The following is a 21418-nucleotide window of genomic DNA, read 5'->3' on the forward strand; positions in this document are numbered from 1 at the left end:
TACCGTTGCCGACGGTGGAAGAAGAGGACCTTGCAGTGGATCCAATGGAGTTATTCCACTCGACCATAGTCGAATGTCTCCCTGTGACGAATGCAAACATAGAAAAGGAAACACGGAATGACCCGACACTATCACGGGTCTATGATTTAACGGTGAAGGGATGGCCAGCACATGGCGAACCACTGCTGCCAGCATTCTCGCCGAGAAGAGAACAGCTGTCAGTGTGCAGAGGAACCTTGTTGTGTGGATCCAGAGTAGTAATTCCACCTAAGTTGATGGATAGAGTACTCAATGAGCTTCATGAGGGTCATCTGGATGGGGTAAAAATGAAGAACTTAGCCAGAGCGTTTGTGTGGTGGCCGGGAATCGATAGAGAAATCGAAGAGATGACCAAGAGCTGTGCAGGATGCCAGAAGGTCCAAAACGCCCCACCACAAGCTCCTCTGCATCCATAGGAGTGGCCCTCATCTCCATGGCAACGGGTGCACATTGATTTTGCTGGTCCCTTCATGGACTCGATGTTTTTAATTGCGGTGGATGCACAAAGTGGCCAGAGGTAATAAAAATGTCCTCAACCACCACGCAAAAAACGATCACAGTTTTGCGAACCATATTCGCCAGGAATGGGCTGCCTGAACAGATTTGCTCTGACAATGGACCACAGTTTTTGTCTGAAGAGTTCCGGAGGTTCTTAAAGAACAATGGCGTTAAGCATTACACATCTGCCCCATATCATCCAGCCAGTAATGGATTGGCCGAGAGGTTTGTCCAAACATTCAAGAAGGCTATCAAGGCAATGTGTAATGAAGATATACCCCTACAACACAAGGTGGACAACTTCTTGTTTGCCTACCGGAATGCGACACATGCGGTTACCAACCAAACTCCAGCCATGATGTTCTTCAATCGAAGACTACGATGCCGCTTGGGTTTGGTTAAGCCAAACGTTCGAAGAGATGTGGAGAACAGGCAGTTTCAGAATATGAATGAAAGGCCGACCAGGAGTTTTAAGATAGGTCAACCAGTTTTGGCCCGGGACTACCGCACTGAGAAATGGCAGCCAGGAACGATTTGTACACGACAAGGACCTCTCATGTATACCGTGGACGTTGGGGAGAGCATTGTAAGACGCCATGCTGACCAGATTCTAGAGTCACTGGAAAACGTCAACTCCACACCACGATCTGACACACCTGGTAATGAAATCGACGTTGCAATTGCAGCTACCGCAGAACCGGTAATATTGGAAGCAGACGAACCAAACAAAGACATTGATTCCGACGCAACATTGCCCGAAGAACCTGATACCCCAAAGAGGCGTTATCCAGACAGAATCAGGAAGCCTCCTCAAAGACTGAACTTATAATTGCTTAAACTTAACCAATGTATCTAGCAACAGTAATTGTGATTGTAATTCGTTATCATTTAGTTGTTAAATGAATGTTATGTACTGTTTATCTAAAAGGGGAGGAATTGTTGTATATGTACCTTTAAGAGAATAACTGGTCTCAGACTGCAGTACCGGCAGTGACCACCCCTGTATGAAAGGCGCTAGAGAGCCTCTGTTTGTTAGTTTTCATTATTGACTTCCACCAGTAAAGACTTGTTTGTTTTCACTCCTGCTGGTCCGTGTCTCAATCATTCACGGATTTAACAGGAAACATCTTTAGGAGAGCATAAGGTCAGTGGCATAAACATTCAGGGCCGGCCTCACGGGCGGGCGACGTGGGTGACCGCCCGGGGCGCGTGGTCAAGGGGGTCTGAAATTAACGGCGTCGACCTCTGCGAATACGTGGCGATCTCCAAAGTCTGCTTCCAGCGGACTGCAGCGCTTCTCAAGAACAGCAAACCTCCAGCTTCAGGAGCAAGTTCCCAAACACACGGACAGCACTCAGGATCCTGTTAACCCTGCCCGTATCGAGGGCGATGGAGAGCACTCAGGATCCTGTTAACCCTGCCCGTATCACTGGCGATGGAGAGCACTCAGGATCCTGTTAACCCTGCCCGTATCACTGGCGATGGAGGGCACTCAGCATCCTGTTAACCCTGCCCGTATCACTGGCGATGGAGAGCACTCAGGATCCTGTTAACCCTGCCCGTATCACTGGCGATGGAGAGCACTCAGGATCCTGTTAACCCTGCCCGTATCACTGGCGATGGAGAGCACTCAGGATCCTGTTAATCCTGCCCGTATCACTGGCGATGGAGAGCGCTCAGGGTCCTGTTAACCCTGCCCGTATCACTGGCGATGGAGAGCGCTCAGGATCCTGTTAACCCTGCCCGTATCACTGGCGATGGAGAACACTCAGGATCCTGTTAACCCTGCCCGTATCACTGGCGATGGAGAACACTCAGGATCCTGTTAACCCTGCCCGTATCACAGGCGATGGAGAGCACTCAGGATCCGGTTAACCCTGCCCGTATCACAGGCGATGGAGAGCACTCAGGATCCTGTTAACCCTGCCCGTATCACTGGCGATGGCGAGCACTCAGGATCCTGTTAACCCTGCCCGTATCACTGGCGATGGAGAGCACTCAGGGTCCGGTTAACCCTGCCCGTATCACTGGCGATGGAGAGCACTCAGGATCCTGTTATCCCTGCCCGTATCACTGGCGATGGAGAGCACTCAGGATCCTGTTAATCCTGCCCGTATCACTGGCGATGGAGAGCACTCAGGATCCTGTTAACCCTGCCCGTATCACTGGCGATGGAGAGCACTCAGGATCCTGTTAATCCTGCCCGTATCACTGGCGATGGAGAGCACTCAGGATCCTGTTAACGCTGCCCGTATCACTGGCGATGGAGAGCACTCAGGATCCTGTTAACCCTGCCCGTATCACTGGTGATGGAGAGCACTCAGGATCCTGTTAACCCTGCCCGTATCACTGGCGATGGAGAGCACTCAGGATCCTGTTAACCCTGCCTGTATCACTGGCGATGGAGAGCACTCAGGATCCTGTTAACCCTGCCCGTATCACTGGCGATGGAGAGCGCTCAGGATCCTGTTAACCCTGCCCGTATCACTGGCGATGGAGAGCACTCAGGATCCTGTTAACCCTGCCCGTATCACTGGCGATGGACAACGCTCAGGATCCTGTTAACCCTGCCCGTATCACTGGCGATGGAGAGCACTCAGGATCCTGTTAACCCTGCCCGTATCACTGGCGATGGACAACGCTCAGGATCCTGTTAACCCTGCCCGTATCACTGGCGATGGAGAGCACTCAGGATCCTGTTAACCCTGCCCGTATCACTGGCAATGGAGAGCACTCAGGATCCTGTTAACCCTGCCCGTATCACTGGCGATGGAGAGCACTCAGGATCCTGTTAACCCTGCCCGTATCGCTGGCGATGGACAGCACTCAGGATCCTGTTAACCCTGCCCGTATCACTGGCGATGGAGAGCACTCAGGATCCTGTTAACCCTGCCCGTATCACTGGCGATGGAGGGCACTCAGGATCCTGTTAACCCTGTCTGTATCACTGGCGATGGAGAGCACTCAGGATCCTGTTAACCCTGCCCGTATCACTGGCGATGGACAGCACTCAGGATCCTGTTAACCCTGCCCGTGTCACTGGCGATGGAGAGCACTCAGGATCCTGTTAACCCTGCCCGTATCACTGGCGATGGCGAGCACTCAGGATCCTGTTAACCCTGCCCGTGTCACTGGCGATGGAGAGCACTCAGGAGCCTGTTAACCCTGCCCGTGTCACTGACGATGGAGAGCGCTCAGGATCCTGTTAACCCTGCCTGTATCACTGGCGATGGAGAGCACTCAGGATCCTGTTAACCCTGCCCGTATCACTGGCGATGGCGAGCACTCAGGATCCTGTTAACCCTGCCCGTATCACTGGCGATGGAGAGCACTCAGGATCCTGTTAACCCTGCCCGTATCACTGGCGATGGCGAGCACTCAGGATCCTGTTAACCCTGCCCGTATCACTGGCGATGGAGAGCACTCAGGATCCTGTTAACCCTGCCCGTATCACTGGCGATGGAGAGCACTCAGGATCCTGTTAATCCTGCCCGTATCACTGGCGATGGACAGCACTCAGGATCCTGTTAACCCTGCCCGTATCACTGGCGATGGAGAGCACTCAGGATCCTGTTAATCCTGCCCGTATCACTGGCGATGGACAGCACTCAGGATCCTGTTAACCCTGCCCGTATCACTGGCGATGGAGAGCACTCAGGATCCTGTTAACCCTGCCCGTATCACAGGCGATGGAGAGCGCTCAGGATCCTGTTAACCCTGCCCGTATCACTGGCGATGGAGTGCACTCAGGATCCTGTTAACCCTGCCCGTATCACTGGCGATGGCGAGCACTCAGGATCCTGTTAACCCTGCCCGTATCACTGGAGATGGAGAGCACGCAGGATCCTGTTAACCCTGCCCGTATCACTGGCGATGGAGAGCACTCAGGATCCTGTTAACCCTGCCCGTATCACTGGCGATGGAGAGCGCTCAGGATCCTGTTAACCCTGCCCGTATCACTGGCGATGAAGAGCACTCAGGATCCTGTTAACCCTGCCCGTATCACTGGCGATGGAGAGCACTCAGGATCCTGTTAACCCTGCCCGTATCGCTGGCGATGGACAGCACTCAGGATCCTGTTAACCCTGCCCGTATCACTGGCGATGGAGAGCACTCAGGATCCTGTTAACCCTGCCCGTATCACTGGCGATGGAGGGCACTCAGGATCCTGTTAACCCTGCCCGTATCACTGGCGATGGCGAGCACTCAGGATCCTGTTAACCCTGCCCGTATCACTGGCGATGGCGAGCACTCAGGATCCTGTTAACCCTGCCCGTATCACTGGCGATGGGGAGCACTCAGGATCCTGTTAACCCTGCCCGTATCACTGGCGATGGCGAGCACTCAGGATCCTGTTAACCCTGCCCGTATCACTGGCGATGGAGAGCACTCAGGATCCTGCTAACCCTGTCTGTATCACTGGCGATGGCGAGCACTCAGGATCCTGTTAACCCTGCCCGTATCACTGGCGATGGAGAGCACTCAGGATCCTGTTAACCCTGCCCGTATCACTGGCGATGGAGAGCACTCAGGATCCTGTTAACCCTGCCCATAGCACTGGCAAGCAGCGAACAGAGCTTCTCAAAGTTGAAGCTCATAAAAACATATTTGCAATCGACCATGGGAGTCGACAGGCTCACCTCGCTGGCCATTCTGTCTATCGAGAATGATGGGGCTCAAAATATCTTGGGGAACAAAGCTTTTTATTTGTTATTGTTATTTATTAGTTTATTGTTTAATTTAATGTTTGGTTTATTTGTCACTTAGCGACAACGTTATTTTTTATGGCTTATATTGTTTCTTATTTAAATTATAAAAAGCTTTTGAGATCACAGCTTTATTTCTGCAAGTTTTGCTGATACGACTACAAATAAAACTCTAAGAAAGGGTGCAGAATACAAGTTCGCCCAGGGCCCCATTTTCCCTGAGGACGGCCCTGTAAACATTTCGTGGGGAAATGATGAAAGGGATTGAAGAACTCGAGAGAGAGACTCACCGCTTCCTCCACCTGTAGTTTGGATTTCAGCCAGTCATACAGCGCGTCATTTTTAAACGCCCCGGTGTTCCCGCCCTTGCTCCTCTGCACAGTTGCAATCGTTGTTGCGTCCCTTACCACTTCGATCATTCCTGTAGGATCGCACAAGGACATACAACCTCAGAGAAAGACTCGCATTTCTCCAGCGCCTCTCACCACCTCAGGGCGTCCCAAAGTGCTTCGCAGCCAATGAAGTACTTTCTGAAGTGTGCTCGCTGTTGTGTTGTGTGAAACGCGGCAGCCAAATTGCGCACAGCAAGATCCCACAAACAGTGATGTTCATTGAGGGATCAATATTGACCCAGGACACCGGGGAGAACTCCCCCTGCTCTTCTGGGAGACCGGGAGCGTGTGATGGGGAGAGAGAGAGAGAGAGAAGGGGAGTGAAACAGGAAGAGAGAGAGGGAGACGGGGAGAGAGAGAGGGAGACGGGGAGAGAGAGAGGGGGAGATGGGGGGAGAGAGAGAGAGGGTACAGGGAGAGAGAGAGAGGGAGACAGGGAGACGGGGAGAGAGAGAGAGAGGGAGACGGGGAGAGAGAGAGGGGGATATGGGGGGAGAGAGAGAGAGGGAGACGGGGAGAGAGAGAGAGAGATGGGGAGAGAGAGAGAGGGAGACGGGGAGAGAGAGAGAGAGAGGGGGAGATGGGGGGAGAGAGAGAGAGAGACGGGCGGAGAGAGAGAGAGAGGGAGACGGGGAGAGAGAGAGAGAGAGGGAGACGGGGAGAGAGAGAGAGAGAAAGACGGGCGGAGAGAGAGAGGGAGACGGGGAGAGAGAGAGAGAGAAAGACGGGCGGAGAGAGAGAGAGAGACGGAGAGAGAGAGAGAGGGAGACGGGGAGAGAGAGAGAGAGAAAGACGGGTGGAGAGGGAGACGGGGGGAGAGAGAGAGAGAGAGGGGGAGATGGGGGGAGAGAGAGAGACGGGCGGAGAGAGAGAGAGCGAGACGGGGAGCGAGAGAGGGAGGGAGACGGGGGAGAGAGAGAGAGGGATACGGGCGGAGAGAGAGAGAGAGAGACGGGGAGAGAGAGAGAGAGGGAGACGGGGAGAGAGAGAGAGAGAAAGACGGGCGGAGAGGGAGACGGGGAGAGAGAGAGAGAGGGAGACGGGGAGAGAGAGAGAGAGAAAGACGGGCGGAGAGAGAGGGAGACGGGGAGAGAGAGAGAGAGGGAGACGGGGAGAGAGAGAGAGAGAGGGAGACGGGGAGAGAGAGAGAGAGGGCGACGGGGAGAGAGAGAGAGAGAAAGACGGGCGGAGAGAGAGAGAGGGAGACGGGGAGAGAGAGAGAGAGGGAGACGGGGAGAGAGAGAGAGAGGGAGACGGGGAGAGAGAGAGAGAGGGAGACGGGGAGAGAGAGAGAGGGGGAGACGGGGAGAGAGAGAGAGGGAGACGGGGGAGAGAGAGAGAGGGAGACAGAGTGAGGGAGACGGGGAGAGAGAGATGGCTGATTACCTGACCATGGTAAAGGATAGCAAACTGAGAAAAACCTTGACAATGTACAGACTTAGTGAACATAGCCTGGCGATCGAAAAAGGTAGACACAGGCAGACCCGGCTACCAAGAGAGGACAGGATACGCTCTCACTGCAGTCAGGGAGTGGTGGAGACAGAGATGCACTTCCTCACAGGTTGTAGAAAATATCAGGGCATAAGGGAGAATTTCTACCCAAAATTCACAAAAATATGCCTGGAATTCAGAAATTTGAATGACGACCAAAAACTCCCATACCTACTAGGGGAAGAGAGAAATTGTGTAACCTTAGCGGCACACTATGTTACAGCTTGCCATAAACAGAGGGACAACCACTAAATATAAGAAAAGAGTATATACAAATTATATGAATGTATATTTATACACTCAGGGATATATCTGTTTATACACTGTATGGATAGATCTGTATTTTTGTGTACAACCATGAATGTTTTTCGATGCTTTGGCAACATAAGATGTACCTTGTCATCATGCCAATAAAGTGATTTGAATTGAATTGAGAGAGAGAGAGACGGGGAGAGAGAGAGAGAGAGAGAGAGAGAGACGGGGGGAGAGAGAGAGACGGGGAGAGAGAGGGAGGGAGAGACGGGGAGAGAGAGAGCGAGAGGGAATGTGTGCGAGGAGTTTGTGCGAGGGGTTTGTGCGAGGAGTTTGTGCGAGGGGTTTGTGCGAGGAGCTTGTACAAGGAGTTTGTACCTATGTTATATCCAGTAGATATACATCCATAAGGCACGAGGTTCAGATCGAGTGAGTTTTCTTGCCAGATAGAATCCATTATCACCAGAGTCTGTGAAAGAAATGAAGCAGGAGTTAGCCTCACACCGGGGCTGTGATTGAACAGAGAGCGATGCAGGAAGCTCCCCCACAAAGCCCGCACAGAGACCGGCCCTCGGAGCTGGCTCTGAGCTCACTGACCCCCCCGCCATTGTCCTCGGGGGCACTGGGCTGGGGAGAGGCCCCAATCAACCCCTCCCCCCACAGGAGGTGACAGCGCTGCGGCTATCAGGTTAGGACAGGCTCACCCGGCGATGGCCTCCACGGTCTAATATCCCTGAACCCCAATTCCCCCTGAACCCCGATAAACCTCCTGAACCCGATAAACCCCCTGAACCCCTATTAAACCCCCTGAACCCGATAAACCCCCTGAACCCCGATAAACCCCCTGAACCCGATAAACCCCACCTGAACCCCGATACTCCCGAAGCAGATACCCCTGAACCCCGATAACCCCCGGAACCCCGATAAACCCCGATACCCCCGAACCCCAATTAAACCCCCTGAACCCGGTTACCCCTGAACCCCGATGCCCCTGAACCCCGATACCCTGATACCCCACCTGAACCCCAATACCCCTGAACCCCGATACCCCAGAACCCCGGTACCCCTGAACCCCGATACCCCATGAACCCCGATACCCCGGAACTCCGATACCCCGGAACCCCGATACCCCTGAACCCTGATACCCCACCTGAACCCCGATACCCCGGAACCCCGATACCCCTGAACTCTGATACCCCACCTGAACCCCGATACCCCTGAACCCCGATACCCCTGAACCCCGATCAACACCACCTGAACCCCGATACCCCACACGAACCCCGATACCCCAACCCCCAATACCCCTGATCCCCGATACCCCAACCCCCAATACCCCTGAACCCCGATAACCACCACCTGAACCCTGATACCCCCGGAACCTCGATTCCATGAACTCCAATACCCCTGAACCCCGAGAACCCTGATCCCCGATTCCATAAATCCCGATACCCCTGAACCCCGATTCCATGAACCCCGATAGCCCACTTGCACTCCGATAAACCCCCTGAACCCCGATACACATTGGCGTTCACTCATGACCAGCCGGACACGCGCCACCTGCCATATTGGTGATGGCCAGAAAGTGGGCGAGCGCGGAGCCCACGTCTGAAATGGGCGTTAGACCCTTTGACTCGCTCCTTGACGGTCAGAGGGTCGGGGGTTCAAGCCCCGCTCCAGCGGTCAAGGCAGCGTTACCTGGATGATCAGCATGTCCTGCCTCAGGTCGTCCCCGTGTTTGAAGATGATGCCCACGGGTCGGCTCTGCGTGCCGTCGGGATCGGCGCAGGTGAACTCCAACCACAGAGGCTTCTTCTTGGAGGCCAGGAGCTTACAGCGCTCGACCTGTGGAGGAGCAGCACAGCGCAATGCAGCAACAACAACAACTTGCATTTATATAGCACCTTTATCACAGTAAAACATCCAAAGGCGCTTCACAGGAGCGATTTGACACCGAGCCACATAAGGAGATATTAGGGCAGGTGACCAAAAGCTTGGTCAAAGAGATAGGTTTTAAGGAACGTCTTAAAGGAGGAGAGAGAGGTAGAGAGGCGGAGTGGTTTAGGGAGGGAATTCCAGAGCTTAGGGCCCAGGCAGCTGAAGGCACGGCCGCCAATGGTGGAGCGATTATAATTGAGAATGCGCAGGAGGCCAGAATTGGAGGAGCGCAGAGATCTCGGGGGGGTTGTGGGGCTGGAGGAGGTTACAGAGATAGGGAGGGGTGCGAGGACACAGAGGGATTTGAACACAAGGATGAGAATTTTAAAATCGAGGTGTTGCCAGGCCGGGAGCCAATGTAGGTCACACTGGGAGAGACTGCATCCCCATACGGGGAACACTGAGAAATCCCAAAGGCCAGTCCACCAGGTGGGGCTTCGCTGAGATCACTGAATGGCTTCACTGTCCTGGATCACACGGAGCTCAGAATGCTGGCATTGATAGGCACCTGGTGGGAGACTGACTGCCCCCACACAAGGCTGAGGCTAATTGAATGGCGGAGCAGGCTCGAGGGGCCGAATGGCTTCCTCCTGTTCCTCTGCTCCTGACCGTTATGTTGTAATTGACAGCGATCAGGAGCAGGAATCCTGACAGATATTAACACTTTCCAGCCCGCCGGACACTGAGGCTGGTTAGCACCCCGCCCCAGGACGGGTCCTGGGATCTTGCTGACTCCGCTTCACTTTGGGTAGCGCGACGAACGAACTGAGCTGTAAGATGTGGGCGCTGGTTTATTCCGCGGGGTCTCCCCTCACCAGGATGCTGCCGGACTTGATGCGGGGGTCGTAAGGAGCCAGGAAGTCCTCGGGCAGCTGGGCTTTCCTCAGCATCTCCTGAACCAAGGCGCTCGCTGCAATGACAAACACACGTCAACCTCACTCAGATCCGTGGCACCCGCCCCACTCACCTCCCTCAGGTTTCCCTTCGGTAAACAGGCTACGGGCTTCCAACACTTCAATCCCAATCTAAGGTGTCGGCCGTGGCTCAGTGGGTAGCACTTGAGTCAGAAGGTCATGGGTTCAAGTCCCACTCCAGAGACCTGAGCCCATAATCCAGGCTGACTCTCCCAGTGCAGTACTGAGGGAGCGCCGCACTGTCGGAGGGGCAGTACTGAGGGAGCGCTGCACTGTCGGAGGGGCACTACTGAGGGAGCGCTGCACTGTCGGAGGGGCAGTACTGAGGGAGTGCCGCACTGTCGGAGGGACAGTACTGAGGGAGTGCTGCGCTGTCGGAGGGGCAGTACTAAGGGAGTGCTGCACTGTCGGAGGGGCAGTACTGAGGGAGTGCTGCACTGTCAGAGGGGCAGTACTGAGGGAGTGCTGCACTGTCAGAGGGGCACTACTGAGGGAGCGCTACACTGTCGGAGGCGCCGTCTTTCAGATGAGATGTTAAACCGAGGCCCCCTCTGCCCTCTCAGGTGGACATAAAAGATCCCATGGCACTATATAAGAAAATAAGAATTAGGAGCAGGAGTCGGCCATTCGGCCACACGAGTCTGCTCCGCCATTCAATAAGATCATGGCTGATCTTCGACCTCAACTCCACGTTCCCGCCCGATCTATTTGGAAGAAGAGCAGGTGAGTTCTCCCCAGGGTCCTGGGGCCAATATTCATCCCTCAATAAACATCACTAAACACAGATTATCTGGTCATTTCTCACATTGCTGTTTGTGGGAGCTTGTTAGAGAGACTCATTCCTGCCTGTGGTAAATTCCAGGAGGCCCCTCGAGCCTGCGCCGCCATTCAGTGAGATCATGGCTGATCTGCGGCCTAACTCGATCTACCCGCCTTTGCCCCGTATCCCTTTAGTTAACAAAAATCTATCAATCTCAGATTTAAAATCAACAATTGATCTAGCATGGGTTTCATAAATAGAGTACAAAAGTAGAGAAGTTATGCTGAACCTTTATAAAGCGCTGGTTAGGCCACAACTGGAGTATTGTGTCCAGTTCTGGTCACCACACTTTAGGAAGGATGTGAAGGCCCTTGAGAGGGTGCAGAGGAGATTTACCAGGATGGTTCCGGGGATGGGGGATCTTAGCTACAAGGACAGGTTGGAGAAGCTGGATTTGTTTCTGTTGGATCCGTGGTTCAGTGCATACGCTATTATTAAATAATCACACGGATGCTGTACATTAACAAATAACAGGTCTTTACTGGAGGAGGGTAGTCTCTAAACTGGGGGTACAGAGGCATGCGCAAAGCTTATATACCGGTGTGCTCACTGCCGGTACTACAGTATACAGGAGCTGTAAAAGTAGTTCTGCCTTAAAGGCACATACACTACAATTCCTCCCCTTTTAGATTAGTAATACCCCTAATATTCAAATAACAATTAACATTTCAACATGTACATTAAACAACAAAAGTCCATTTATAGATTCAGTCTTTGGGGCGGCTTCCTGACCCTTTTGGGATAGCGCCTTTCCAGAGGTTCTTGTTCTTGGTGCAGAGGCGATTCTGACCCCTTTTCATCGGGTAGTTAATCGGGTTCCACTGCTACTGGGTCTGAAGTAGATGCTACCGGTATGTCGGGTTCATCCCCAGGTACTCGAGACATGGGGTTGACGCTTTCCTGTGACGCTAAGATCTGATCGACGTGGCGTCTCACAATGTTCTCCCCGACATCCACTGTGTACATTAATGGCCCCTGCCTTGTACATATCGTCCCGGGTTGTTACTTCTCTGTTCGATAGTCACGGGCCAAGACTGGTTGCCCTACATTGAAGCTCCTTGTCGGCTTCTCATTGATGTGCTGGAATTGTTTGTCCTCAACATTTCTTCGCACATTTGATCTGAGCAAGTCCAGACGAGATCTCAACCTTCGGTTAAAGAACATCATGGCTGGGGTCTGGTTGGTAACTGCATGTGTCGCGTTTCGGTAGGCTAATAAGAAATTGTCCATCTTATGCTGTAGTGGAATTTCATCGTCGCACATGGCCTTTATCGCCTTCTTAAAGGCTTGTACGAACCTCTCAGCCAATCCATTTGTGGCTGGATGATACGGGGCGGATGTGTAATCACAGAATCACAGAAACCCCACAGTGCAGATAGAGGCCATTTCGGCCCATCGAGCCTGCACCGACACATATCCCACCCGATCCCCGTAACCCCTACACCAACACATATCCCACCCTATCCCCGTAACCCCACGTATTTAACCCCCCTAACACTAAGGGTCAATTTATCATAGCCAATCAACCTAACCCGCACATCTTTGGCCTTACCCCATTCCTTTTCATGAATTTTTGGAACTCGTCGGACACAAACTGTGGTCCATTATCAGAGCAAATCTGCTCTGGCAAACCGTTTCTGGCAAATATGGTCCGTAGGACTGCAATCATTTTCTCTGTAGTGGTTGAAGACATTTTTATCACCTCAGGCCACTTTGAATGAGCATCCACTGCTATTAAGAACATTGAGTCCATGATTGGACCAGCGAAATCAATATGCACCCGTTGCCATGGAGAGGAGGGCCACTCCCATGGGTGTAGAGGGGCATGTGGTGGTGCATTTTGGACCTTCTGGCATCCTAAGCAGCTCTTAGTTAGGTCTTCGATTTGTTGATCGATTCCCGGCCACCACACATAAGCCCTAGCAAGGCTTTTCATTTTCACCCCCCCCAAATGACCTTCATGTAGCTCATTTAGCACTCTCTCCCTTAACTTGGGTGGAATTACCACTCGGGATCCACACATCAAGGTCCCCTGGCATACTGACAGCTGTTCTCTTCTGGATGAGAATGCTGGCAACAGTGAGTCGCCATGTGTTGGCCATCCCCTCACCGTCAATTCATATACCCGTGACAGCGTCGGATCATTGCGGGTCTCCTTCTTTATATCTGCATTTGTTACTGGCAATCGTTCAATTATTGACGAATAAAATATCTCGATAGGGTCCACTGCTGGTGCTTCCTCCACAGTAGGCAGTGGCAGGCGCGATAGCCCATCAGCGTTCCCATGCTGTTACGCGCCTTTATATTCTATTTCATATTGATTCGCCCCTAGAAACAGGGACCATCTTTGTAACCGCTGTGCAGTCATCACTGGAACGCCCTTCTTAGGATTAAAGATGGAGACAAGTGGTTGGTGGTCAGTCAGCAAGGTGAACTTCTGCCCATGCAGATAGTGGTTGAATTTTTTTACTCCCCATACTAGGCTGAGGGCCTCCCAGTCAATCTGGGCGTAGTTGCGCTCGGCTGAGGTTAGTGACCAAGACGCAAAGGCTACTGGCCTCTCCAACCCGTCTGGGAATTTGTACGACAGCACCGCTCCAATACCATAGGGTGATGCATCACATGCCAAACGAATTGGTAGTGCTGGGTTGAAATGGGCCAACACCTCTTTTGATGTGATCATTTCTTTACACTTCTGGAAAGCTCGTCTACGTTCGTCATCCCACTTCCATGGTACCCCTGTTTGCAGTAGGGTGTTCAGCGGGTGTAATACCGTAGACAAATTTGGTAAGAACTTGTGGTAGTAGTTTACCAGCCCAAGGAATGACCTCAGTTGCGACACATTTTCCGGTGCTGGAGCCTTGACTACTGCCTCAATCTTGTCAGGGGACTTATGTAACCCCTCTTCATCGATGACGTGGCCACAATACGAGATCTGTTTCTGGAAAAACTCGCACTTGTGGCGATTAGCTCGTAGCCCATACTCCTTTAATCTGGTGAGCACCTTCTCCAAGTTGGCGAGGTGATCACCGTCATTTTCGCCCGTGACCAAGATGTCGTCCAAATAACACTGGGTCCCTGGAATCCCTTGCAGGACCTGATCCATCGCCCTTTGCCAGATAGCCGGAGCCGAGGCTACTCCAAACACCAGCCGGTTGTATTGATAGAGACCTTTGTGAGTGTTGATCGTAAGGTAATGTTTCGAAGCTTCTTCTACCTCCATTTGCAAGTACGCCTGGGCTAGATCAATTTTGGTGAAGCGTTTACCTCCAGATAGCGAGGCGAAAATATCCTCAATTCGTGGAAGCGGATATTGCACCGTGTGAAGGACTGGGTTCACTGTCACCTTAAAATCCCCACAGATGCAGACCTTCTTTGGTTCCCCAGGCGTATTACTCAACGACCTCTTCATTACAGGAACGATGGGTGTAGCCCACTTGCTCCAGTCCACTTTGGACAGTACTCCTGAACGTTCCAACCCTTCCAGCTCTGCTTTGACAGCTGGTCTGATCGCATAAGGCACTGGTCTGGCCTTAAGAAACTTTGGGCTTGCATTTTCCTCTATTTTAATCGTTGCTGTTATTCCTTTTAGTGTTCCTAGTCCCTCCTGGAACACTTCTTTTGCGTCAGTTAGCATTTTTGACAGTCGCCCAGGTGTGACGTCGTCATCCTTTTTGGCCTCAACCTTCAGTGCCTGTATGGAATGCCAATCTAATTGTATCTTCCGGATCTATTCACGTCCTAGCAGTGGTGGTCCTCCATTTGGCAATACATATATATCCATTTTAGGTATTTCCTGGCCTTTATATGTGACTTTCACCCTTATTTTTCCTTTGGGGTAGACTTTTTGCCCAGTATACGCCTTCCAGACAATCTCTGTAGCTTTCAAGGGTATGTGTGAAAATAACCACTTGTAGTCTCTTTGATTTATGACTGTTAGAGCTGACCCTGTGTCCAATTCCATTTCCACTTGGACTCCGTCTATCTTGAGTGTAACCCAGATAGTCTGGTGATCCTCCATTTCGGTTACCTTATGTAGTTTCAGACAACCCAGCTCCTTGCTTCCGGAGTCTGTGTCACTTTTCTGTTCGTCTGAACCACTGTCCATCACCTGGTGTACCTTTTTGTACTTCTCCTGTGGAGATTTCTTACTGTTGGTTTTCTTCCCAGACCTGCAGACTCTTGCTATGTGTCCTGCTTTTCCACACTGTCTGCACACTTGGTCCTTGAACCAACAATCCTTCTGGTCATGTGTTGTTCTGCCGCAGCGATAGCACTTCCCTGTTCCATAGGACATTTCATTGGTGCCATATTCTTGCGGTCTCCGTTGTATCTCTGCAGCGCCCCTTGCGGCTGCTTCGTGTGATACTGCCATACTGAAAGCTTTGTCCAGCATAAGGTCCTTTTCTGATAGAAGCCGTTTCTGGGTTCCTTCACTTTGTAGCCCACACACAAACTTGTCCCTTAACGTGTCTGCTAGTCCCGCTCCAAACTGGCAGTGTTTCGATAGCTTGCGCAGTTCCGTTAGGTACTCAGCATTGCTTTCGTCTTTGTGTTGGTTCCTTTTATGGAACTTAAATCGTTCTGCTATCAGCAGCGGTGTGGGGTTTAAGTGGTCCTGTAGGATTTCTACTATGCTTTCAAAATTCTTGTTTACCGGCTTCTCTGGGGTTATTAGATTTCGCAGTAACCCATAAGTTTTTGCACCCATGGAATTTAACAGAACCAGTGCTTTATTAGCATCTGGCACTTCATTCGCCCTGCAGTACACCTCAATATGTTCCACATATGTCGCCCAATCTTCGACTTCATTGTCGAATGTAGAGATACTGCCACTCTTTGGCATCCTTGGGTGTGCGTTAACTATCACAAATGGCGCCTCCCGCGCTTCCCCTTCTTCTCCGCTGGCACAAAATGGCTTTCCTTCCTTCCCGCGCTCGCCCTTCTTCTCCGCTGCGGCTTCTAAAAATGGCGTCTCCTGCGCTCTTCCTTCTTCTCCGCGGCTCAATGGCGTCTCCCGCACTCTTCCTTCTTCTCCGCGGCTCAATGGCGTCTCCCCTTTCTTCGCCCCGCGGACCCTGTTCAGCCCGTGAGCACTGGCTGTGCTCTGCGCGTTCTTCTTTTTATATTTTTCGACGCCGCTCAGTCTAGAACCCGGCTGTTTCTTTACCCTCTCTCTCTCCGGTTTGTTTTATTTTCCTCGATGCCGCTCGGTGTTCAACCCCCGGCTGCGCCCTGCTCTCTTCACCCTCTGTCTTACCCCGTCGACGCTGCTCGGCTCTCTCTCCGCCGTCGGTCAGCTCCAGCCGCCGCTGCTCGGGAAGGGTCTGCGCCGGACCTGTCCTCAGTCTCTTACTGCTCGTTGTGGCTGGGGAACCAAGCCCGGCTCTCCACAGCCTCCCCTGCGAAGTTGGATCTCTGCCTGACTGCTGGGCGGTTGCTCGCGGTCGACGCCCGTGTTCCTGGCCTCGACTATTTATTTTTTTATGTTGCAGGTAGATTCGAATCGACACTCGTCGCCACTGTTGGATCCGTGGTTCAGTGGATATGCTATTATTAAATAATCACACGGATGCTGTACATTAACAAATAACAGGTCTTTACTGGAGGAGGGTAGTCTCTAGACTGGGGGTACAGAGGCATGCGCAAAGCTTATATACTGGTGTGGTCACTGCCGGTACTACAGTATACAGGAGCTGTAAAAGTAGTTCTGCCTTAAAGGCACATACACTACAGTTTTCATTAGAGCAAAGGAGGTTGAGGGGTGATTTGATCGAGGTGTACAAGATTATGACGGGTTTGGATAGGCTAGACGGGAAAGGCTGTTCCCACTAGTTGATGGTACAAGGACTAGGGGACACAGATTTAAGGTTTTGGGCAAGAGATACAGGGGGGGGGATATGAGGAAAAACTTTTTTACGCAGCGAGTGGTGAGGACCTGGAACTCGCTGCCGACGGAAGTGGTGGAAGCGGAGGCACTCAATGTTTTCAAGGGGAGACTGGATAGGCACTTGAGGGAAATAAACTTGCAGGGCTACGGGGATAGAGCGAGGGAATGGGACTGACTGGATTGCTCTACAGAGAGCTGGCACGGACTCAATGGGCCGAATGGCCTCCTCCTGTGCCGTTATGACTCGATGGGCTGGATTTTCATTGAGGAGGCGTGTAGGAGGCGGGACTACAACTTTTGGGATTGTAGACGCGCCTCCATCGAGTTGTGGCCAATCCCGCGTGATTTTCCCTTGATTGACCTTGTTGATCCCGCCCAGTGGGCTCAGCAGGCCAATTAAGGGCCACCTGGCAACAGGTGACGTCACAGATTGACATTTCATCTGTCAAGAGCTTTTGACAGATGAAATATCAGCGTTTCACAGCTCTTTGAAGCTGTCAAACACTGACAATCTGTACACTAAGTTAATTCCTTCCTGTCAGGATGATTTAGAGATCTCTCCAGAACAGAAAGCTGAATGCTGCAACTTTTGACAGCTCGCGGCCATTCTGCTTTCTGTGCCGGTGAGATGAGGGACTCCCGAGACCTGAAGGAAGGAAGGCTGTAAAGTAAAGGTAAGTAAAACTTCTTTAAACACTTTACACACACCAAACACACTTACCTCTGCACTCATGCACCCATCACTCACCTGAACACCGGACATCTCGACCCCTCCAAGCCCTTCATCGCGACGGCCCACCTCGCTAACTTGGCGTGGTTTGGAGCCGTCGGGAATCCCACACTTCAGCAATAAAAATAGGGATTAGGCTAAAAACTGCCTGTTAACTGCCTATTAATTGGTACTAATCCCCTTCCCGCCTCGGGGAGGCGGCTCCCAGCACAGGTCGGGTACCCGCCCCCTGGGAAACGGGCACGGAGTTGGGTTGGGGGTGGGATGGGTTCGTGCCCCCCGATTTCGAGATTTTAACCCCCCACACGCCTCCAATCCCACCTCCACGGCCCAATGAAAATCCTGCCCTGACTCTATAACTGGGGGCGGGGGTGAGAGGGGATTTAACCTCCAACAACCAGTGGCTGTGGCTTCTCTGACACATCTCTGGTCAATGTACAAAGTACGAGTGTTGAATCCTCTCTCGCCCCAGACTTCCACCTCACTCTTGTACAAATTTCCTGTCCCTCTCTCTGGGGTAGAAATTGGGCCCTGTCTTACGGGCGTAAAACAGGTGCAACGAGGCCCAGTTTCAGGCACCAACCTCCTGCAACCCAAGAAGGCCCGGGAGACATTGGGTGCGGAGGTTTTTCGGGCGGCCACCTTAGACGGACGCTCGGCCTCTTACGTTTGCAAATGAGGGTCTTAAGGACCCCGTGGGTGACCCGGGTAATGGAGCAGGTGGCGGAGGCTTTTCCGCTAAACTTCCACAGGCGTGAATGCAGCCTTGGAGCTGAGAGGAGCAGGAACGTCCCTCCCTGATCCACAGCATTCCACGCCCCCCATCCCAACCACTCTTCCCCGCTCTCCCCCAGCCTCCCCCCCACCTCCCCCTCTCTCCCCCAGCCTCCTCACTCTCCCCCCCGCCACCCCCTCTCTCCCCCCGCCACCCCCCTCTCTCCCCCCACCTCCCTCTCTCCCCCAGCCTCCCCACTCTCCCCCCCGCCTTCCCCCCTCTCCCCCAGCCTCCCGACTCTCCCCCCCCCCTCCCCTGCCCTCCCCCAGCCTCCCCACTCTCCCCCCCCTCTCCCGCTCTCCCCCCGCCCTCCCCCACCCTCCGCCGCGCTCTCCCAGCCTCCCCCCACTCTCCCCCCGCTCTCCCCTCCCTTTCCCAGGCCATTCCCAGCGAGGCCGACTGCCCGAAGTTCGATTCTTCAGTTGGGCGAGCTGCCCTTAGACCACTTGGGCAGCTGAGAAGCGACTCACCGTTGGGCGGAAGGTCACTCTTTTCCGGAATGATCTTCTTGATCTCGCTGGCCACTTGGCTGAGACTCTCGACCAGCTGCACCTGTTTGTGGAATCCCTCCAGCATGGCCTTGCCACAACCCATCAGGTAAGCCTCCAGGATCACCGCGAAACGCTCACAGAAATACGGAGACGCTGTCACCTCTCCGCGCAGGTACCAGAAGAAAAAATGGCCAATTCTCTTACTCTGCGGAAAACACAGAACGTTTAAACAGTGGGAGGGGCAAGGAAACGCGTTGACCCCAAATCTCTCCGCGCCTCCATAGTTCCGACTTTACTGTACTGTCAGCCATGGGCTCCAGAGATCTGAGCCCCATAATCCAGGCCGACTCTCCCAGGGCAGTACTGAGGGAGCGCCGCACTGTCGGAGGGGCAGTACTGAGGGAGCGCCGCACTGTCGGAGGGGCAGTACTGAGGGAGCACCGCACTGTCGGAGGGGCAGTACTGAGGGAGCGCCGCACTGTCGGAGGGGCAGTACTGAGGGAGCGCCGCACTGTCGGAGGGGCAGTACTGAGGGAGCGCCGCACTGTCGGAGGGGCAGTACTGAGGGAGCGTTGCACTGTCGGAGGGGCAGTACTGAGGGAGCGCCGCACTGTCGGAGGGGCAGTACTGAGGGAGCACCGCACTGTCGGAGGGGCAGTACTGAGGGAGCGCCGCACTGTCGGAGGGGCAGTACTGAGGGAGCACCGCACTGTCGGAGGGGCAGTACTGAGGGAGCGCTGCACTGTCGGAGGGGCAGTACTGAGGGAGAGCTGCACTGTCGGAGGGGCAGTACTGAGGGAGCGCCGCACTGTCGGAGGGGCAGTACTGAGGGAGTGCTGCACTGTCGGAGGGGCAGTACTGAGGGAGTGCTGCACTGTCGAAGGGGCAGTACTGAGGGAGCGCCGCACTGTCGGAGGGGCAGTACTGAGGGAGCGTTGCACTGTCGAAGGGGCAGTACTGAGGGAGCGCCGCACTGTCGGAGGGGCAGTACTGAGGGAGTGCCGCACTGTTGAAGGGGCCGTACTGAGGGAGTGCCGCACTGTCAGAGGGGCAGTACTGAGGGAGCGCCGCACTGTCGGAGGGGCAGTACTGAGGGAGCGCCGCACTGTCGGAGGGGCAGTACTGAGGGAGCGCCGCACTGTCGGAGGGGCAGTACTGAGGGAGCGTTGCACTGTCGAAGGGGCAGTACTGAGGGAGCGCCGCACTGTCGGAGGGGCAGTACTGAGGGAGCGTTGCACTGTCGAAGGGGCAGTACTGAGGGAGCGCTGCACTGTCGGAGGGGGCCATCTTTTGGATGAGACGTTAAACTGAGGCACCATCTGCTCTCACAGGTGAATGTAAAAGATCCTGTGGCACTATTTGAAGGAGAGCGGGGGAGTTCTCCCCTGTCCTGGGGCCAATATTTATCCCTGAACCAACATCACTAAAAACAGGTGATCTAGTCATTATCACATTGCTGTTTGTGGGAGCTTGCTGTGCGCGAATTGGCTGCCGCGTTTCCTACATTATAATAGTGACTACACTTCAAAAGTACTTCATTGGCTGTCCTGAGGTGGTGAAAGGCGCTGTAGAAATGCGAGTCTTTTTTAAGTGGTTCAGAAACCTCGGGTGTGAGGCTTGGATTCGGAGGAGCCCCGTGACAGGGACAGGGGACGGCGCACGCTCTATTGCAGTGAGCGCGGTGTAATGGACACTCACCCTCAGCGCACATCGGATCAGGAACCTCGCCAGCCTGCTGTCGTGATACGGTTCAAACTTCAGCGCCTGAAGAAACACACAACGCAACAACGCTGATCAAACCAGCGGCCTTTCCACAGAGAGACACAGAGCCACGTGGCGAAATGCGCTGCTCGATGGGTCGGCCAACCCTCTCCCAGAGCGGCCGTGCAGGGCACGTGAATGGAGACAGCCGGTGTCGGCAGAGCATAAACCGCATCACAGCCTCACCTATGTCCATGCACAGAGGTCAGGGGTCATGGGATGGCCATGGCGGGGACGGGGGAAGCGGGGGGGGGCAGGGGACAGGTTTATTTCCGCTCCCCTGGCTCAAGTGTTCACGATTCCACAGGACTTGTATCGGGGGGGGGGGGGGGGAGAGCCTCCAGCTGCCAGTGGGTAGAGCAGGGAGAGGGAGAGAGAGGGGGAGAGGGAGAGGGAGGGGGAGGGAGTGGGGGAGAGGGAGGGGGAGGGAGAGGGGGAGAGAGGGAGGGGGAGGGAGAGGGGGAGGGGTGGGAGAGGGGGGAGGGAGAGGGAGGAGTGGGGGAGAGAGAGGGAGGGAGAGGGAGAGAGAGGGGGGAGAGGGGGAGGGGGGAGAGGGAGGGAGAGGGGGGGAGAGGGGGGAGAGGGGGGGAGAGGGGGGGAGAGGGGGGGAGAGAGAGGGGGGGAGAGGGAGGGAGAGGGAGGGAGAGGGAGGGAGGGGGAGGGGAGGGGGGGAGAGGGGAGGGAGGGGAGGGGGAGGGGTGGGAGAGGGGGAGGGAGAGGAGGA

General features: G+C 53.9%; 1 protein-coding gene across 2 annotated transcripts in view; it reads right to left on the bottom strand.

Annotated features, from left to right (window-relative positions):
- Positions 1–21418, bottom strand: part of LOC147111342 (phosphatidylinositol 4,5-bisphosphate 3-kinase catalytic subunit gamma isoform) — a 56681-nt gene that overhangs the window by 22197 nt on the left and 13066 nt on the right. For both annotated transcript variants that reach the window (XR_015080086.1, XM_086002131.1), the window contains exons 3-8: positions 20632–20697; positions 18913–19138; positions 10129–10223; positions 9074–9220; positions 7757–7847; positions 5534–5664 (exon numbers count right to left, since the gene is read on the bottom strand). Coding sequence is in view for 1 of the 2 variants with exons in the window: in XM_086002131.1 (XP_085858257.1) it covers positions 5534–5664; positions 7757–7847; positions 9074–9220; positions 10129–10223; positions 18913–19138; positions 20632–20697 (756 nt within the window). In the remaining variant the exon portion in view is untranslated. The remainder of the gene's footprint in view (positions 1–5533; positions 5665–7756; positions 7848–9073; positions 9221–10128; positions 10224–18912; positions 19139–20631; positions 20698–21418) is intronic.

The sequence above is a fragment of the Somniosus microcephalus genome, chromosome 11, assembly GCF_052327205.1.
Source record: "Somniosus microcephalus isolate GS21.2 chromosome 11, FLI_Smic_1.0, whole genome shotgun sequence".
NCBI lineage: Eukaryota > Metazoa > Chordata > Chondrichthyes > Squaliformes > Somniosidae > Somniosus > Somniosus microcephalus.